This window comes from Agelaius phoeniceus (assembly GCF_051311805.1).
Source record: "Agelaius phoeniceus isolate bAgePho1 chromosome W unlocalized genomic scaffold, bAgePho1.hap1 SUPER_W_unloc_2, whole genome shotgun sequence".
NCBI lineage: Eukaryota > Metazoa > Chordata > Aves > Passeriformes > Icteridae > Agelaius > Agelaius phoeniceus.
The window spans coordinates 7,743,172-7,760,563 of record NW_027509867.1 but is presented as its reverse complement, the minus strand read 5'-3'; the positions used below and the strand labels follow the sequence as shown (position 1 = coordinate 7,760,563).

Genomic DNA, 17,392 nt, shown 5'->3' with positions numbered 1-17,392 from the left:
TCCCACATTCCCCACACTCGTAGGGCTTCTCCCCGGTGTGGATCCGCTGGTGCCTGATGAGGTGGGAGTTGTGCTTGAAGCCCATCCCACAGTCAGGGCAGCAGAAAGGCCTCTCATCCGTGTGAATCCGCTCATGCAGGAGGAGATCAGAGCTGGTGTAAAACCTCTTCTGACACTGGGGACACTCGTAGGGCCTCTCCCTCTCCCCAGCGTGGATGCGCTGGTGGGTGATGAGGGTGGAGTTGCGCTTGAAGCCCTTCCCACAGTCAGGGCAGTGGAAGGGCCTCTCCTCAGTGTGAATCTGCTGGTGCTGGAGGAGACTGGAGCTGGTCTGAAACCTCTTCTGACACTGGGGACACTCGTAGGGCCTCTCCCCAGTGTGGATGCGTTGGTGGATGATGAGGGCAGAGCTGCAGCTGAAGCCCTTCCCACACTCCCCACACTGGTAGGGCCATTCCCCAGTGTGGACCATCTGGTGCCTGATCAGGGTGCTGCTCTGCCTGAAGCTCTTCCCACACTCCAAGCACTTGTGTGCCTTCTCCCCATCATGAAGCTGCCCATGGACCACCAGCTCCATGCTCTGGCTGAAGCTCTGTCCACCTTCCTGGCTCAGGGTGGGTCTTTCCTCCTCAGAGCACCCTGGGCTGGGTTTGGAGACCCTTCTCCTGTGGGATCTCTGGGACTTGTCCTCCCTGTTTGAATTCTGCACTGTGGAGCCACTCAAATTGGCCTCTTCCATGAGGTTCTGCAACAGGGTTTTGCCCTCCCTGGTCTCCATCCTCAGCTTCTTCCCTGGGGGAGGAAGGCCAAGGAGAGGATGGGATTTGCCTCTGTGCCAGAGGGAAGGGGAAGGAGATCCCCCCAGTGCATCCCCGGCAGGACGGGGTTGGCAGCAGGGTTGTCCTGCAGCCGGGGGCTGTGCTGGACTGGGAGATGGAGCAGGAGAGAGGGGGAAAGGGGCACTGACTTCCTCCTCACCTGCCTGGGGCTCCTGGGGCACCTTCTTCTTCCTCACAGCCTCCTCCTCCATCTGGCCAAGTTTAGGGGATGGAAAATCCTGTTTTGAGAAGAAAACAAGGGATAAGTACACTGAATTTTGTACTTGTTTGAAGGCAAACCTGGGGAGGGTCTAAACCAGGATTACAATTTAATAAGAAAATTACAATCAAGGCAATGATGCAGAAACACTGCCTTAAACTGACAGAGTCAGGATATAACCTGACACTCTGTTGCTGGTCAGGGTGGTGGCAGCAGTCCCATTAAATGGTGGCTGCAGTCCTGTTGGAGTGATGAACGTGATTCTGTCCAAGCAGTGATCCTGTAGAAGGGTCTGGTCTTCCTCTGAAGGTCCAGGGGTGGTTCTGGAGCTCTTGTCCTCTGGGAATCCAGTAGGCAAGCTGCTCCTGGTGTTGCAAGGCTCACCTTATATGCAGGTAGGAATGCTTGGATCCTCCCCCTGGGCGGAGCATCCCACAATGGGAGGATGGAATTTGATCAGTCCTGCAGTGACACTCAATGGCCCATTCCCAGAAGATATCTCCCCTGGAGGGCGTTATCAGGGCTGAGTCATGGAAGAGATCAAGAACACTGCCCCACCTGTTTCTAGCAGTTGATGAAGATGGGGATTGAAAACATGCATTTGGTTCCATCTTACATTGCAGCCTGAAACAGTGGGGGAATCCCTGCTCAGGGGGTGAACACCACCCCCCTTACCCAAACTGGCTCAGGTGTAAAACCCCCACCCCGGGAAGGCCACACACACAGGGGACAATGTCACACTTGCCCTGCTCCAGGGCAAATGGCATCTCTCTAATATTTTCTTAACCAGATTGCAAAATTATTTTGGCACAGTGAGTTCAGGGCACTGTTCTTTGACCCCAGTTGCCTTTGACAACAGCATGGTTCCTTCCTCTGAGGAGGTTGTGGGTCTCTCTGGAGGAACTCTTGGAAACTTGGATGCAGCTTCGTCTGAGTGACCTATGGGAGAACTGATGAGGAAAATGGCTGTTGTGGGACTGGAGTGTAAAGAAAAGACTTTGTTGTCCCTCCTTGAAAAGTTTGTTAAAATAACTGGAGGAAATGGAGCAAATAATACCAGCAAGACTGACAAGGTTCATTCACCACATGGTGAGGAACACAAGGCTGCTAAAAGTCCCACAAGAAGCCCAGCTCAAGTAGCTAAATTCCCAAATAACTACTGAATTCCCAGGCTTGGGTTTTTTCCAAATGTGAGAATCATTATTCTCTTCATCCCTGTCACCTTTGTGACAGCTACACAGAGCTTCTACTTCCTTTAAATAATATCTGTATTGGGCCGAATTTGCACTTTTCTTTAATTGTAACCTGCCAGCAGCTGAGCTGGAGCTGTGCAGGAACCAAGGAAACTTGGAATTGCCCCAGAATTGCTTCTATTGTCAGCCGGTGCTGCGGCGGCCGTGGGGCAGAGGGGTGGGAAAGGGGGCTCCGGGGTGGCAGTGGAGGAAATGCCGGGCCCGGGGGCTGAGCACAGGGCTGAGCACGCAGAGATGGTTTTGTTCTTGCTGAGCTCGCACTGAGCCAAGGCCTGTCCTGCCCCTCATTCGGCCACGCTGGGGAGGGGCTGAGGGTGTGGGGGAGCTTGGGAGGGGACACAGCCAGGACAGGAGATCCCAGCTGACCCCAGGGATAGCCCAGACCATAGGACATCATGATCAGTGCATGAAGTGTGGGGAACAAGGAGGAAGGGGGCACATTTGCAGTGAGGGTTTTGTCTCCCCAGGTAACACTTAGGCAGGATTGGGCCCTGTTTCGCCAGTGGGCAGGGCCCGCACCAAAGACACAGACACCAACTTAACTTAAGGAACAGTGCAATTTAGATAATGCAAATTTGCAAAAAATTACAAAAATATTAGGTAGGCAAAGCAAATAATCATTAGTCAATAATTCCAAAAGAGAAGATGTTGAAATGAGTATCACACAACTGTCCATTTCTGGCTGCAGGCTCTGGAGATTCTATCTCTGCCTTCAATCAGGGTTGCATTCCCTAAAGAATCCTGGTACCAAATCCTACTTTCCAAGGCTGGAACAGTGTCTCAGGTTTAGCTGGGTGTGTATTCAATTACCCTCTGTTAAAGCTGGGGCAATTATCATCTGTTAATTGAGCAGTTTACTTTATCTCTTCCACATGAATCCTCCCTCCAGGGAGATATCTTCTGTTAATGGGCCATTGAGTGTCACTGATAAAAATTCCATCATCCCATTGTGAGAAGCTCTGCCCAGAGGGAGGAGCCAAGCATTCCTACCTGGATATAATCTGAGAATGTGAACAACAGAGTCAGCCTTCTCCTGCAAGATTCCCAGAAGAGCAGCTTTCAGCTCCACTGGATCTCAGAGGAAGACCAGGCCAATCGGCACCACAACTGGACCTTCAGAGGAAAACTCCACCCTTCCACAGGATCGCTGCTCCAACAGAACAACACCTGTCACTGCAGGAGCACTGCAGCCACCATTTAACAGGAGTGCTACCAACACTCTGACCCACAGGGTGTCAGGTCGTATTCTTACTCCGTAAGTAGTTTTTAGTACTACTGCATTTGTATTTTTAATTTTCCTTCTGAAGAACTGTTATTCCTATTCCCATAGACTTTGCTTGACATTCCCTTGTTTTGAAAATTATAATTCCAAGGGAAGTGATTAATATTTTCAATTTCAAGGGAGTCTCCTGCCTTCCTTAGCAGACACCTGTCTTTTCAAACTGACACAATGCCCTGGGACAGCCAGGCAGGTGAGGAGGAAGTCCGTGCCCCTTTCCCCCTCTCTCCTGCTCCATCTCCCAGCCCAGCACAGCCCCCGGCTGCAGGACAACCCTGCTGCCAACCCCGTCCTGCTGGGGATGCACTGGGGGGATCTCCTTCCCCTTCCCTCTGGCACGGAGGCAAATCCCATCCTCTCCTTGTCCTTCCTCCCCCAGAGAAGGAGCTGAGGATGGAGACCAAGGAGGAAAAATCTCCATGGCAGAGCCTCATGGAAGAGGCCATTTTGAGTGACTCCAGGGCACAGGAATCCAATGGGGAGGAAAATCTCCAGAGATTCCACAAGAGGAGGGGCTCCAAACCCAGCCCAGGGTGCTCTGAGGAGGAAAGACCCACCCTGAGCCAGGAAGGTGGACAGAGCTTCAGCCAGAGCATGGAGCTGGTGGGCCATGGGCAGCTTCACAATGGGGAGAAGCCCCACAAGTGCTTGGAGTGTGGGAAGAGCTTCAGGCAGAGCAGCACCCTGATCAGCCACCAGATGATCCACACTGGGGAATGGCCCTACCAGTGTGGGGAGTGTGGGAAGGGCTTCAGCTGCAGCTCTGCCCTCATCATCCACCAACGCCATCCACACTGGGGAGAGGCCCTACGAGTGTCCTGAGTGTCAGAAGAGGTTTCAGACCAGCTCCAGTCTCCTCCAGCACCAGCAGATTCACACTGATGAGAGGCCCTTCCACTGCCCTGACTGTGGGAGGGGCTTCAAGCGCAACTCCACCCTCATCACCCACCAGCGCATCCACGCTGGGGAGAGGGAGAGGCCCTACGAGTGTCCCCAGTGTCAGACGAGGTTTTACACCAACTCCGATCTCCTCCTGCATGAGCGGATTCACACGGATGAGAGGCCCTTCCGCTGCCCTGACTGTGGGATGGGCTTCAAGCGCAACTCCCACCTCATCAGGCACCAGCGGATCCACACCGGGGAGAAGCCCTACGAGTGTGGGAAATGTGGGATGAGCTTCCGCCAGAACTCTAACCTGATCTCCCACCAGAAGACCCACACCAGGGAACAACCCTATGAATGTGGGGAATGTGGGAAGAGCTTTAGGCAGAAGTCTCTGTTGATCTGCCACCAGAGGATCCACACTGGGGAAAGGCCATACAACTGCGGGGAATGTGGGATGACCTTTAGTAGGAAGACCCAGATGATCATCCACCAAATGATCCACACAGGGGAGAGGCCCTACCAGTGCCCCGAGTGTGGGAAGAGGTTTCACACCAGCTCTCAGCTCCGCCAGCACCAGCGCATTCACACGGATGAGAGGCCCCTCCTCTGCCCCGACTGCGGGAAGGGCTTCAAGCACAGCTCCACCCTCGTCACCCACCGGCGCATCGACACTGGGGAGAGGCCCTACGAGTGTCCCCAGTGTGGGAAGAGCTTCACCCATAGCTCTCACTTGAGCAGACACCAACAGAGGCACCAGTAAGAGAAGCCCTGCACATGCCCCAACTGCAGGAAGAGTTTAATGCACTGCTCCAGCTTAATCCCCCATTGGAGACCCCACGTTTGGAACAGCCCTGGTGATCCATGTTCCCTGTGATCCATGCTGGGAAGACACCTGTCCCTTTTCCTGCCCCTGCCAATGACATGATGTGGGATTGGAGAACATGAGGGTCTGGCCATGGCCCTGTCATTACATTCACTCCCACCTCAGTTCATTGCCAGGGGCAGGAAAGGGACTCTCTCTCTCTCTCTCCCTGAGGAGAAGGGTGTCCTTTCCAGACAGGAGGAAATACATTGCCAGGAAGAACTAGTTGTTGATGTTGTAGTTTTCTCTGTAAATAGTTTTACTTATCCCTTCTGTTATCAATATTGTTTTTGTTCCTTTTTGTTCTTTATCTCCTTGCAGTTCCCAATAAATTGTTCTTATCCCAGCCCGGGATCTTTGCCTTTTGTGCTTTCCATGGGAGGTGGGAGGGCAGCGAGGGCAGCGCGGTTTTAGCGGGAGCAGGAAATTGGGGAATCCCATTCCTGAAGCCCGGCCCATGGAAACCGAGCATCCCAGCTGGTGCCAGCCCTGGTGGCCATGGCAACCACCCCTGGCATGGTGTCTCCATGGAGCTGCCAAGGGACTGAGCATAGGAACAGGGTGCTGGTGATGGTTGCTATGGAAACTGCCCATAGCAACAGTGGACTGGTGATGGTTGCCTGCTAAGGATCAGATTTGTCACAGGCCCTCAGAAGGGTTCCATGGGGACATTCCAAGAATCTCCAGGCTGTTCCAGAGCTGGAATGTCACAGGCAGGGGCAGGGGATCCATGGAGACCTCCGAGGGGTTTCTGGGATGGTAAAGAGCCCTGTGGTCAGGGGCAGTCACAGCCATTCTATGGTGACATCCCAGGAGTCCCCAGGCTGCCAGAGAGCTGGGATGTCCCAGACACTCACAGGGGCTCCTGTGGTGGGCACAGTGGGAGCTTCACACAACATTTATTAGAGAAGCTCCTGTTGGGTCACAAGGTCCAGAAACGATCCCCAATGCTCCCCATAGATTCCCAAATGTCACTGTTGAATCAGTGTTCCATGGTTTCTTTCCAATGGAAAACAACCATCCTTATCCTCCAGGTGTCCATGTCTGAAATTGGGATTCCACCTCCAAAATTCTGTATATCCAAGGGTTACTCCCAGGCACAATCTGCCAGTACCATCAAGCCTGGCTGGCCTTGGCCTCTGGTGGCTTCCCCTGCAACACTGGGGCTGGGTCCTTCCCTTCCCATGGAGATCACTGGGACACTGTGGAGACCTCATGGAACCAAGGGGATCCTTGTGGCACCACTGGAGCCCATGGAACCAAGGGGCCATGGTGACCCAGTGGGGCTTCATGGAACCCAGAGACCATTATGGCTCTGTGGGGCCTGATGGAACCATGGAGACCATTGGGACCCTTCAGGGCCTGGTGTCACCAAGGGGGCATTATGACACCTCAGGGCCTCAGGGAAGCAAGGGACCATTGGGACACTGTGGGGCCTGATGGAACTGAGGGAACATGGAACAGGCCTGGCTGGCTTGGCCTCCCAGGGGCCACCTGAAAGGTCTGGCTGATGTTGCAATGTCAAGGGCCGCCTCTCATCAGCTCCTGGAGCACTGGGGCTCCGTGCTTTCCGTGCTATGGAAAGAACTGTCCCTTTTTTTAAATGTCCATTGCCAAAATTGGTATTCTCTCTAAAAATTTTCCTATATGCAAGGGTTTCTCTCAGAAAAAAACCTGCCACTTCTGGCTGGCCTTGTCCTCTGGTGGTCACTCTCTTCTGCCTGGCAAACACTGGGGCTCTGTTCCTTCCTTCCTATGGAAAAGAACCAACCTTCATGTCCAGGGTCCATGGCCAAAATTAGAATTTGGCCTCCCAAATTCCATATTTCCAAAGATTGGTCCCAGACAAGAGTAGCAAGGACAGACAGGTCAGGCTGGCCGTGTCCTCTGGTGATTTTCTTAGACTCTGAGCTGAATGCTTTCAGTTGAAAAAAACTTGGAAAGGGCCCAGAGATCTCCCAAGAAGCGTTTTTGAGGACTTGGGCCCATATGCACTATATATGGACAAAGGAGCTCTTGGCTCTGTGCTGTTGTGAGGGTTTGGCATCATGGAAGTGATGTTCTAAGAGAAGCTGCTAGCAGTTTCCTCCACGTCTGACAAAAAACCAATGAGTAATTATCTTTGAGAATTGACAATCTGTTAAACCAGTAAGGAAACTGTACACGCCTCTGTGAAGACACATGTTAAAGATGAGAAAGCCTGGGAGGGTCTCTTTCCCTTCTGGCTGGCACAGAGGTAACAAGGCCAGCCCAGCTCCCCATCTCAGCCAGGGTGGGCCATGTGGGTTCCCTGCTTGCTTTTTCTACCTCTCTTGGGCTTGGGATTGAAGGCACTTGAGATGACAGTACGTGTTCAGACTCAGGTGTTTATTGTTTCTTACCCATGTTACATTCTTAAGGCCGTGAGTTCTACACTCTTTCATTATCAGGGTACAAAATGGCTAACTATCTCTTGTTACAAGGTCTTTTAAGGCTAAACTATCCAATTAAGAAAAGGTACCTAAATTATTTTCCCTTTTAACCCAATAATTGATCATTTGAAGCCTGCAATGCAGACTTTTATGTTCAATTACAAAATACCACCCAAACCCATGAAGAAGAAGGAAGAAGAAGGTGAAGAAGAAAGAAGAAGGTAAAGAAGAACAAGCTGTCTTCACCCTAAAACCTCCATCTGGCTTCATATTTATTATTATCTTCTAAAACCCTGAAGTCTTAAGATTTTTCTGTGATATTATACACTTCTAACCAACTACACACCCATAATCCCAATGCTATTGATCAATTTTGGAAGCCTTCTCCACAGCCTCAGGTCAAATGCAGTGTTCTCTTGCAGGTCTGTGCCGTTCAGCAGAGAAAGTTTAAATTTCTCAGCATCCAGGGTTCCAGCAAGGCCGGGCGGCTCCTGCCGTGGGGCCGGGCCCCTTCCCAGGGACCCCGCCAGGCCCCATCGGCTGCCGGGCAGGGCAGGGGAGGCCGCGGGGCCGAGGCCGGGCCGGGCCATGGCTGCAGTTGGGAACATCTGGGCCCTGCTGAGCCCTGCCCCGCCGCCAGCCCGGGCCCAGCCAGGATCCGCCGGGCCCCAGGAGCAGCCCCGGGCCGGGCCGGCTCGGCCAAGATTCTGCCACCCTTGGGCTTCAGCCGCAAGCCCCGGGCAGGGGCAGGAGAAGCTATCGGCCCCGGCCGTGCTGCTGCTGTGCTCTGGCCTGGCTGCTGAGATCCTGGCCCTGCCCCAGCGCGGCCCATCCTGACACAGCCCCAGCGCAGCCGCTGCAGAAACCTCCATCGTAAAACAGCTCCGGCCGCAAGCACCGAGCCCGGCCGGGGGCACGGAACCATCTGCAGGCCCCGGGTGAGATATGAACTCTTTCAGTGCTTCCATCCTCCCTCCAGTGAGAGAAAAGGACAAAGTGCAGGCACACAGAGGAGCAACATGAAGACACCCAGGTCAGTGAAGGGGAAGTTGAGTCCCAGATGGAAGGGATGAGGAGATGCCTTGATCTTGGGACTGAAATCCTCTTGTAAAGCTATGGAGAAGGATGTAATTAATATATCAGACTCTCTTTTTCCCTATAACTAATTGAAAATATGGGGAGATGACCTGTTCAGCAAAAACCTCCATGCTAAAGTAAGCAAATGTTGAAGTAGCTGTGATCCCATCAGAAGTTTCAACAGAGAAAGAGAGAAGAGTGGTGAGATCCTGTGCTATCAGGGAGAGAAGAAGAAGATCTCTGTTCTCAGAGATGAAGATGATTTCAGAAATAGATGAAGAGAATCTTTGCTCTTCAACAGCTCATCTTTAAACTCATACCCCATAAGTTGACATGGCCCATAAACACAGCTGTGGGAAAAGCTATGAAAAATGGGAGGGACTTCACAATTGCAGATTTTCTGGGCAGCTGCTCTTTGTGGGAATTGAGAGCCACGAGAGAACTTTTTTCTTATGGAGAAGTCTCCATAGCATGAAAGAGAGACTCCTCTCCCTAAGTGAACTGAAGAAAGACTGTTCTAGGTGGTGTAAACTGACTGAAACTTTCAGGTTTTGTCTCCTTGCATTGTCAGTAAGAAAGAAAAGGTTGTAGGGAGAGGAGAAGTGTTCAGATTCTTATTATTCTTTCTTCTATTTACTGGTAATAAACTTTTCTATATACCCCTTTAAAATTTAAGCCTACGTTGCCTTTCTCCTAATGCTGTCTCACTGCAGGACATGAGTAAATATATTCCAGTTAGTGCAATGGTAATTAGCCAACACTGATCCCACTGCACTAAGAGATGCATTGGCTGAGAAATCTCAAATTAGCAAACCAAAATCACTCCAGATACGTTCCTGATAAACTGCATTAGAGCAGAGGGAAATCAAGGCAGAGCCATGGTTTGTCAGGACTTGCTGCATCCTGATGAGCCCTGTGGTGCATTTGGAGCTGAGCCCTGGAACCTCAGGGCCTGAGAGGAGATTGCACAAAGCTTTCCAGGAGTCAAAGGCAGAAGAAAACCCCAAAGTGTCTCAAAGCATGAATGGGTCTCAGTGAGGTCCATGCCCAACACAGGCTCCTCATGGACTCCTTGGAGGAGAGAATTGGAGGCCAGGATTGACCAAAAACCTCTCAGAGTCTCAATGTGGAAAGGAAATTCCAAAGTACCTTAAAAATTTTGAGTATCTCAAAGCATTACTGAGCCCCACTGAGTGTCAGTACAAAGCTCTCAAGGGACTCATTAAAGCAGATAATTGGAGCCATGATTGCAGAAACCTCTCACAGAGTCTCTATCAAAAGGGAAACACCAAGTACCTTAAAATAACTGGAGTATCTTGAAGTATTAATGAGCCCCACTGAGTGTTGTTACTGACAAAGCCTCTCCAGGGACTAATTACAGCAGATAATTGGAGGCCATGATTGCACAAACCTCTCAGAGACTGCAAGGCAAAGCCAAACACAAAGTCCTTTGAAAAACCTGCAGTCCCTGCAGGGAGCATGAAGGAGCCCCCAGGGCCATTGCTGAGCAAGGCTCCCCAGGGACTCCTTGCAGCAGATCCTTGAGGCCACTGGGATGTGGGCTAGGGGGGGATGCTGAGGGCAGCACAAGGGGCTGACAGTGCCCAGCCTGGCTGGGGCTGTGCCAGGAGGCCCCAGGGCCTCAGGACAAGGTGTCTCCTCCCAGCCCTTGCTGGCACAGACCCTGCTGTGCCCCAGGGCACCAAGACTTGGCTTCTCTTGGTCCCCACCTGTCATCACTGCCTGCAGTTCTCTGCTCTGCCTGGGGCCTGGGGACACTTGCTCAGTCGTGTCCCTCCCTGGGACCCATTAAAAGTCCAAGAAAGTTTGGAGTTGGATTCTGCCTTGGAGTTCCGGAGAGGTTTCTTCAGCTCCCTCTCAGGGACTGATGTTCAGGGCCTGAGCACAAAGGCCCAGAGGCTGATTAAAGTCCTTGTGCTGTGTCTGTGCTGCTGAGCTGGGCTGGGCTCCTGGCACAGAGGCAGCTCCTGCTCACCAAGAAGAGCTTCAAAAGCACATTTCTCTGGATGAGCAGCTCTTCTGCCAGCCCAGCAGGGCTGGGGCACTGCCTGCAGCCAGCCCGGGCACAGCACAGAGGCACAGAGAGCTTCAATCAGTCAGGGCTGGGAAGGGGCTGAGAAGAGCCTGGGGCACAACCACTGCCAGCCCTTGGCACAGGAACCTCTGGCTGCAGGACAATGCAGCTGCAGCTCCTGGAGCCATCTGCTCAAGCTGGAACATGCCAATGCCTGCAGAGCCTGTGAGTCCATTCTCTGCTTGTCTCTTGTGCAGAGCAGCCAGGGGTGCCCAGGGCTGTCCTGCAGAGCAGGGTCCTGCAGCCCAGGGCGCTGTGCTGGGGCAGGGACTCTGCTGCCTGCCAGGGACAGCTCTCAGCCAGCCCTGGCAGCTGCTCCCAGCACTGGGGGACAAGATCTGGCTGGGAGGAGACAGCTGGTGAGGCTTGGAAGTGTTCTCCTTGTGTGGGGAGGATGCTGCATTGTTCAGGAATGCTCCCAGCATGGCATTTCACTGCAGAATTTAGATTATACAGGGAGCATAGCAAGGCAGTGGCTGCATAAAAAGGGAAATCCTGCTTTTCATTCTACTGCTCTGTGTTGCCTGGATGGGAAATTGTACATAGATATTCATCCCTCAGGTAAGGCTGAGGAAAGAAAATAAATTATCTGAGATCTGAATAAACCATGCAGTGAAAGAAATCAGCCTTTTGAGGCAGCATCAGTGTCGCTTTTCCAACCTCCTCAGGGTTGCCCTGACGTTGCCATCAGAGCCTGCAGAGCCAGAGCTGCCCCTGGGCAGTGCCTGAGCTGGGAGGGCTCTGCAGGGCAGAGCTGAGCCCCCAGGGCTGGGCTGGGCTCTGGCAGCACTGGCAGGGCCCAGCCCTGGGCACAGGGAAGCAGCTGCTGGCAGGGACAGCTCCAGGCAGCAGAGCCCTGGGCAGGCAGTGGGGGGAAAGTGCCCCCACGCTGTGCTGGGATATTTCAAGTCCTCTCCAAACCCAACTATTCCATGATTACTTTTCTTACAGATCCCCATGCCAAGGCATCACAGCAAATGTCCAACAGCAGCTCCATCAGGCCATTCCTCCTGCTGGCATTGGCAGACACGCGGCAGCTGCAGCTCCTGCACTTCTGCCTCTTGCTGGGCATCTCCCTGGCTGCCCTCCTGGGCAACGGCCTCATCATCAGCGCCGTAGCCTGCGGCCACCACCTGCACACGCCCATGTTCTTCTTCCTGCTCAACCTGGCCCTCAGCGACCTGGGCTCCATCTGCACCACTGTCCCCAAAGCCATGCACAATTCCCTCTGGGACACCAGCAACATCTCCTACATAGGATGTGCTGCTCAGCTCTTTTTCTTTCTGTTTTTCATTTCAGCAGAGTATTTCCTCCTGACCATCATGTGCTACGACCGCTACGTGTCCATCTGCAAACCCCTGCACTACGGGACCCTCCTGGGCAGCAGAGCTTGTGCCCACATGGCAGCAGCTGCCTGGGCCAGTGCCTTTCTCAATGCTCTCATGCACACAGCCAATACATTTTCCCTGCCCCTGTGCCATGGCAATGCCCTGGGCCAGTTCTTCTGTGAAATCCCACAGATCCTCAAACTCTCCTGCTCCAAATCCCACCTCAGGGAACTGGGACTTCTTACTCTAGGTTCCTGTTTATTTTTTGGCTGTTTTGTGTTCATTGTTTTCTCCTATGTGCAGATCTTCAGGGCCGTGCTGAGGATCCCCTCTGAGCAGGGACGGCACAAAGCCTTTTCCACCTGCCTCCCTCACCTGGCCGTGGTCTCTCTGTTCCTCAGCACTACAATGTTTTCCTACCTGAAGCCCCTCTCCATGTCCTCCACATCCTTGGATCTGGCCCTGTCAGTTCTGTACTCGGTGGTGCCTCCAGCCCTGAACCCCCTCATCTACAGCCTGAGGAACCAGGAGCTCAAGGCTGCAGTGTGGACACTGATGACTGGATGGTTTCAGGAACATTAAACTGCTGGCCAATTTCTGCAAATCACTTGTAATAAAACTCATCTTTTATATTTCTTCTTGATTTCATTTCCTTTGTTTTTACTTTTACTTTTCCTTTGTTTTACTTTTTTCATATTGTCAACGAAGAAAAGCCATTCCTTGTGCAATTTCTCATTTTGTTTCTCTCCACCTTCCCTGTGGCCCCACATTGTGTCAATGAGGGGCTCCGCTCTTGATGGCTTTAAAAGAACTAAAGGATCTCCCGGCAGTTTTCTGCAGAGATGCCCTTTTGGTCTCTTCTGTAGAGCTGCAGCAGCAATGTCTGTGTGCAGAGCTGGGGCAGATCAGTGCTGGCCCAGCAGCTGTGCCCAGCAGCAGCAGCAGCAGCAGCACTTGGTGTTGCCAGTGCTGCTGCCGTGGGCTTGCCCCGCTGCCCTGGTGGCCCTGGTGTTGCTGCAGGGCCTGAGTGCTCTCGGGGCCGGGCACAGCCCTGGGGGTGGCAGTGCCGGGGCTGCAGCAGGGACAGGCCATGGGCACTGCTGGGGCAGCGCTGACGCCTCAGGCCAGGCCCTGGGGGCTCCAGGCTCCTTGCCCAGGCTCTCTCAAGAACACGGCCAGGCCAATGCTCAGCACAGAAACCCCTGTCAGCAGCCCTAGGCTGGCCGTGGGCAGGCTGGGGGCAAACAGCATGGCTGGGGCTCTGCAAGGGCCCTGGGCCAGACGGGAAGGAGCAGCAGAGCAGGGGCTGATCCATGCCCAGTGCGCTGCACAGCCCAGGCCAGCGTCCCAGAGCGTCCTCATGCAGCTGCCAACAACATCCCCCCTCTGCAGCCCTGGCCTCTCCCCCAGCTCACACAGGTGCCCCATCCTTGCAGGCACAGACACGGCAGCACTGCCTCAGCAGCCCCTGTTTGCATTGCACACAGCAGGGCCAGCACCCCCATGCTGTTGCTGTGGGGACATGAACCTGAGGGAGCACAAATGCCATCAGCCCCTGGGGCCAGCAAGGCCTGGGGGACACCAGGGAAACCACTCAGCTTTGTCCTGGCCTCTGCACTCAGCCAGAAAGTTTGTTCCCATCAGCTGGGAGTTTCCTGTGCCACTGCAGACGCTGTTGCTCAGAGCCAGGGCTGCCTGGCAGCCACCCCCAAACTGCCCTGAGCATTTCCTTGGCTTCTCCTTTGTTTTCTTTACTCTTCCCTGGTACAAATTTCTTACCCCCCCCCCCCCCGCCCCCCCAGCCCTGTTCCTTCTCCTGCAAACAGCCCATCCCTGTTTGCCCTTTCCTCTCTGGCCCCACTCCCCATTGCAGTTCCTGCCTTGGCCCCATGGGAACGTCCCTTGGGCAGCAGGATCATCCTACAAGTGCTGCAGGAATTGTCTGCAGGCTCCTGCAGTGCCTGCTGCTGCTCCCTTGCCAGAGGCACCCCAGGCCAGGGGGGCACATCTGGGTTGCTGTGTCTGCCCCTGGGGCTCCCTGTTCTGGGCAATGAGCAGGAGCTGCAGAGGCTCTGCAGGACTGACAGAATGGGCTTTGGGGCTGCCAGGAGAAGCTGGAGGGACCTGGGCTGCTGGAGCTGCTGAAGAGGAGGCCCAGGGCTCATCCTGCAACTGCTCCAAGGGTGCTTTCAGAGAATCATAGAATCAACAAGGCTGGAAAAGTCCTTGGGGATCATCAAGTCCAACCTGTGCCCTGACACTGCCTTGTGTCCCCTGAGCCTCCTCTTCTCCAGGATAAACAATCTGAGCTCCGTCAGCCACTCCTCACAGGACTTGTGCTCCAGACCCCTCCCCAGCCTTGTTGCCCTTCTCTGGACACGCTCCAGCCCCTCCATGTCCTTCCTAAATTGGGAGACCCAGAACTGGACACAGCCCTCAGGGTGCTGCCCAACCAATGAGAGCACTGGGGAAGAATCACTGCCCTGCTCCTGCTGGCCACACCATTCCTGATCCATAGGAGCGCCAGGGGCTCGATGAGGGAAATGGTGTGGATGGGGTTGGGACAAGGTGTTATTGATTGTCAGCCATGAAGGGTCTTGATTTTCATGTCTGTTCAGACAGCATTAGGAGGTGCTGGGGGTCAATATCAATTGGATATTTCTGATAATCAATCAATAAACAGGAAAAGAAAACCGGTCAAAACAGTTCTCTCTGCATTTTTTTCAAACCAGTATATTCAATTTGAATACAATTCTGAAATCTGTCTAATTATGAGGTGCTGGGTGTCAATATCAATTGGATATTTCTGATAATCAATCAATAAACAGGAAAAGAAAACAGGTCAAAACAGTTCTCTCTGCATTTTTTTCAAACCAGTATATTCAATTTGAATACAATTCTGAAATCTGTCTAATTAGCCACAGAATAATTGAAAATTTGAATTATTCCCAAGGGCTTTTTTTCATTCAGGTGTTTTGAACAAATTTTTGTGCGCTTTTCTCACTGAATTCCTGAACTGAAAAGCGCAAGAAAGAAGAGGCCTCAAGACTTGTAACATTCATGAGTGCCTCCAAGTGGCTGAGGATCCATCCCCATCAGAGCAGCAATGAACAGAAATGGGCACAGCTTTGTGGCTGCTGTCCCAGCTTTGGCATGGGCCCTGGGCCTGGAGCAGGAGCAGCTCTTGATGCTCTTGAGGGTCCCAAGGCCGGGGCTCTTGTGCTGCCCTGGGCAGATGGGATGGCACCAGGGGCTGCAGAGCTCTCAGCGCCTCAGGCTGAGAGGAGCAGGGCAGCCAGGGAGCCTCCTTTGGCCTCCTTGGTCAAGCACCTTCCCCCATGGCTGGGGCTGAGTCCTGTGGCAGCTGCAGCTGCTGCTGTGGCCTTGGCAGGGGCTGAGGCCGTGGGGCCAGTGGCCAGAGCAGCCTGGCCTGAGCAGAGCTGTGGGGCCAGAGCCGGCTGGGCCGGGCTGGGCTCAGAGAGGCCCTTGGTGCTGCCCAGAGCTCAGGGCAGCTGGCAGAGCTTGCAGGGAGCTGGGCTGGGCTCCGAGAGCCTGGCCCAGAAACCATCAGTGTCCATCTCAGCCTGGCTGAGCGTGCAGGGGCAGGGCTCAGGCCAGGCCTTGTGGGGCAGGGCCAGCGCCTGTGCAAGGCATTGCAAACAGGCAAGTGGCCCAGAGAGGAGGCTGCTCTGTGCCCTTGGTGGCATGGACAGAGCAGGGAGGGGGCCCAGGACATTTGTCAGCACCAGCCTCTGTGCCCATGCGTTGGCAGCCCTGGCTGCTGAGCCCAGCTTTGGCCTGGGCTGAGTTTGGCTGTGGCCCAGCTCCATCCTCCTGCGGGGCTCAGGGCCTGTTCCCGGCCATGGCCAGCCCTGGCTGCCTCTCTGCTGGCCCAGAGGCCGGCAGAGCCCGGGGCAGGGCTGTCTGTGCAGCCCCACAGGTGCCATGGGCTCTGCAGGAGCTGGCAGAGGCTGCCCAGCAGGGAGGCCATGGGGCACAGAGCCCCAAGGCTGCTGTGGGCACCACGGCACAGGGGCCGTTCCCAGCCGCAATGCTCCTGGCCTGGCTGGGCCTGCACAGGGGCTGGGCCACCATGGCTGGGCCAGCACAGGGCCACAAAGGGGCCACGCAGCCGCTGCCGGGGCTGACAGCAAGGCCAGGCACACACAAGCAATTGCTGAGCATGGCCTGTGCTGCCCAGGCCTGACTGTGCCAAAGGCAGAGCTCAGCTGCCCTTGGGGGCTGCAGCAACACTCCAGAGCCCAAAGAGCCTCCATGGCTGGGCTGGAGACCAAGGCTGCAGCAGGGAAATGCAGGGCTGCTGCGGGATGGGGAGGCCATGGAATTCCAGCACACACCTCAGCTCTCTGATGATCCCAGCACCATGCTGGGCCCTGTTTCAGACTGGAGCAGAGCAGATGTTGATGGGACAGGAGCCCTGTGGGGCTGTCAGGGACCTGCAGCTTGCAAGGTGCTCTGCTCTCCCTCAGGTGCTCTGGGAGAGATCCAATCCCAGCTGGGCACCTCAGGGCAAAAGTGGCACTGCCTTTCCATGGGCACACAGCTGATGTCTGCCTGGAAAGGGGCACAGGTGTTAATGCCTTTTTTTTTTCATAATATACAAACAAATCTTTTTTATCTGTGTCAATTGAGCATTCTTAAGAAATGGCAAAGTTTTCCAACCAGGAACAGGAATTTTCTGGATCTACTGGATTCTTTGACTGATGGCAGAAGAAGAAATACTGATTTTCCCCTCTCCCTCTGCCACCAACATTCAGTCTAATATTTCATGACCCTCTTCCTTTAGGGGTTTCCGTCCCTCCTGGTTAAATGGCCATGTCTTAGGACATCTCTTCATTTAGAGCAGCTGGACCTATGTCTTTCATATTGCTCCAAGACTGCCTCCTGTAGATGTTGTCTGGTCATTTCAATGCATCTCGCTTGACGGCCATCATGCTTTGAGCTTCAGGGAATTGCCCAATCTTTCAGAAGTTTAAATATTTCCTTAGTTGTAGTTTTTTCTTTTATATCACCTCTTCTTATATCTTTGTCTAAAATCCTTAGTGTATGGAAATCCCTTGTGGATGGTGGACATGTCAGATGTTGCTGCAATGTCAGAAGGAGCTGGGGGAAGTGTTTTGATGCTTATTACATTTTATCATTT

At 53.7% G+C, this 17,392-nt stretch overlaps 1 protein-coding gene across 1 annotated transcript; it reads left to right on the top strand.

Annotated features, from left to right (window-relative positions):
- The first annotated feature begins 12,222 nt into the window (after positions 1–12,222).
- LOC143692695 (olfactory receptor 14J1-like) lies at positions 12,223–17,190 on the top strand. Its single transcript, XM_077172938.1, has 2 exons — positions 12,223–12,771; positions 17,140–17,190. Exons 1-2 carry the CDS (start codon positions 12,223–12,225, stop codon positions 17,188–17,190), a joined length of 600 nt encoding a protein of 199 aa, XP_077029053.1.
- Positions 17,191–17,392: the final 202 nt, after the last annotated feature.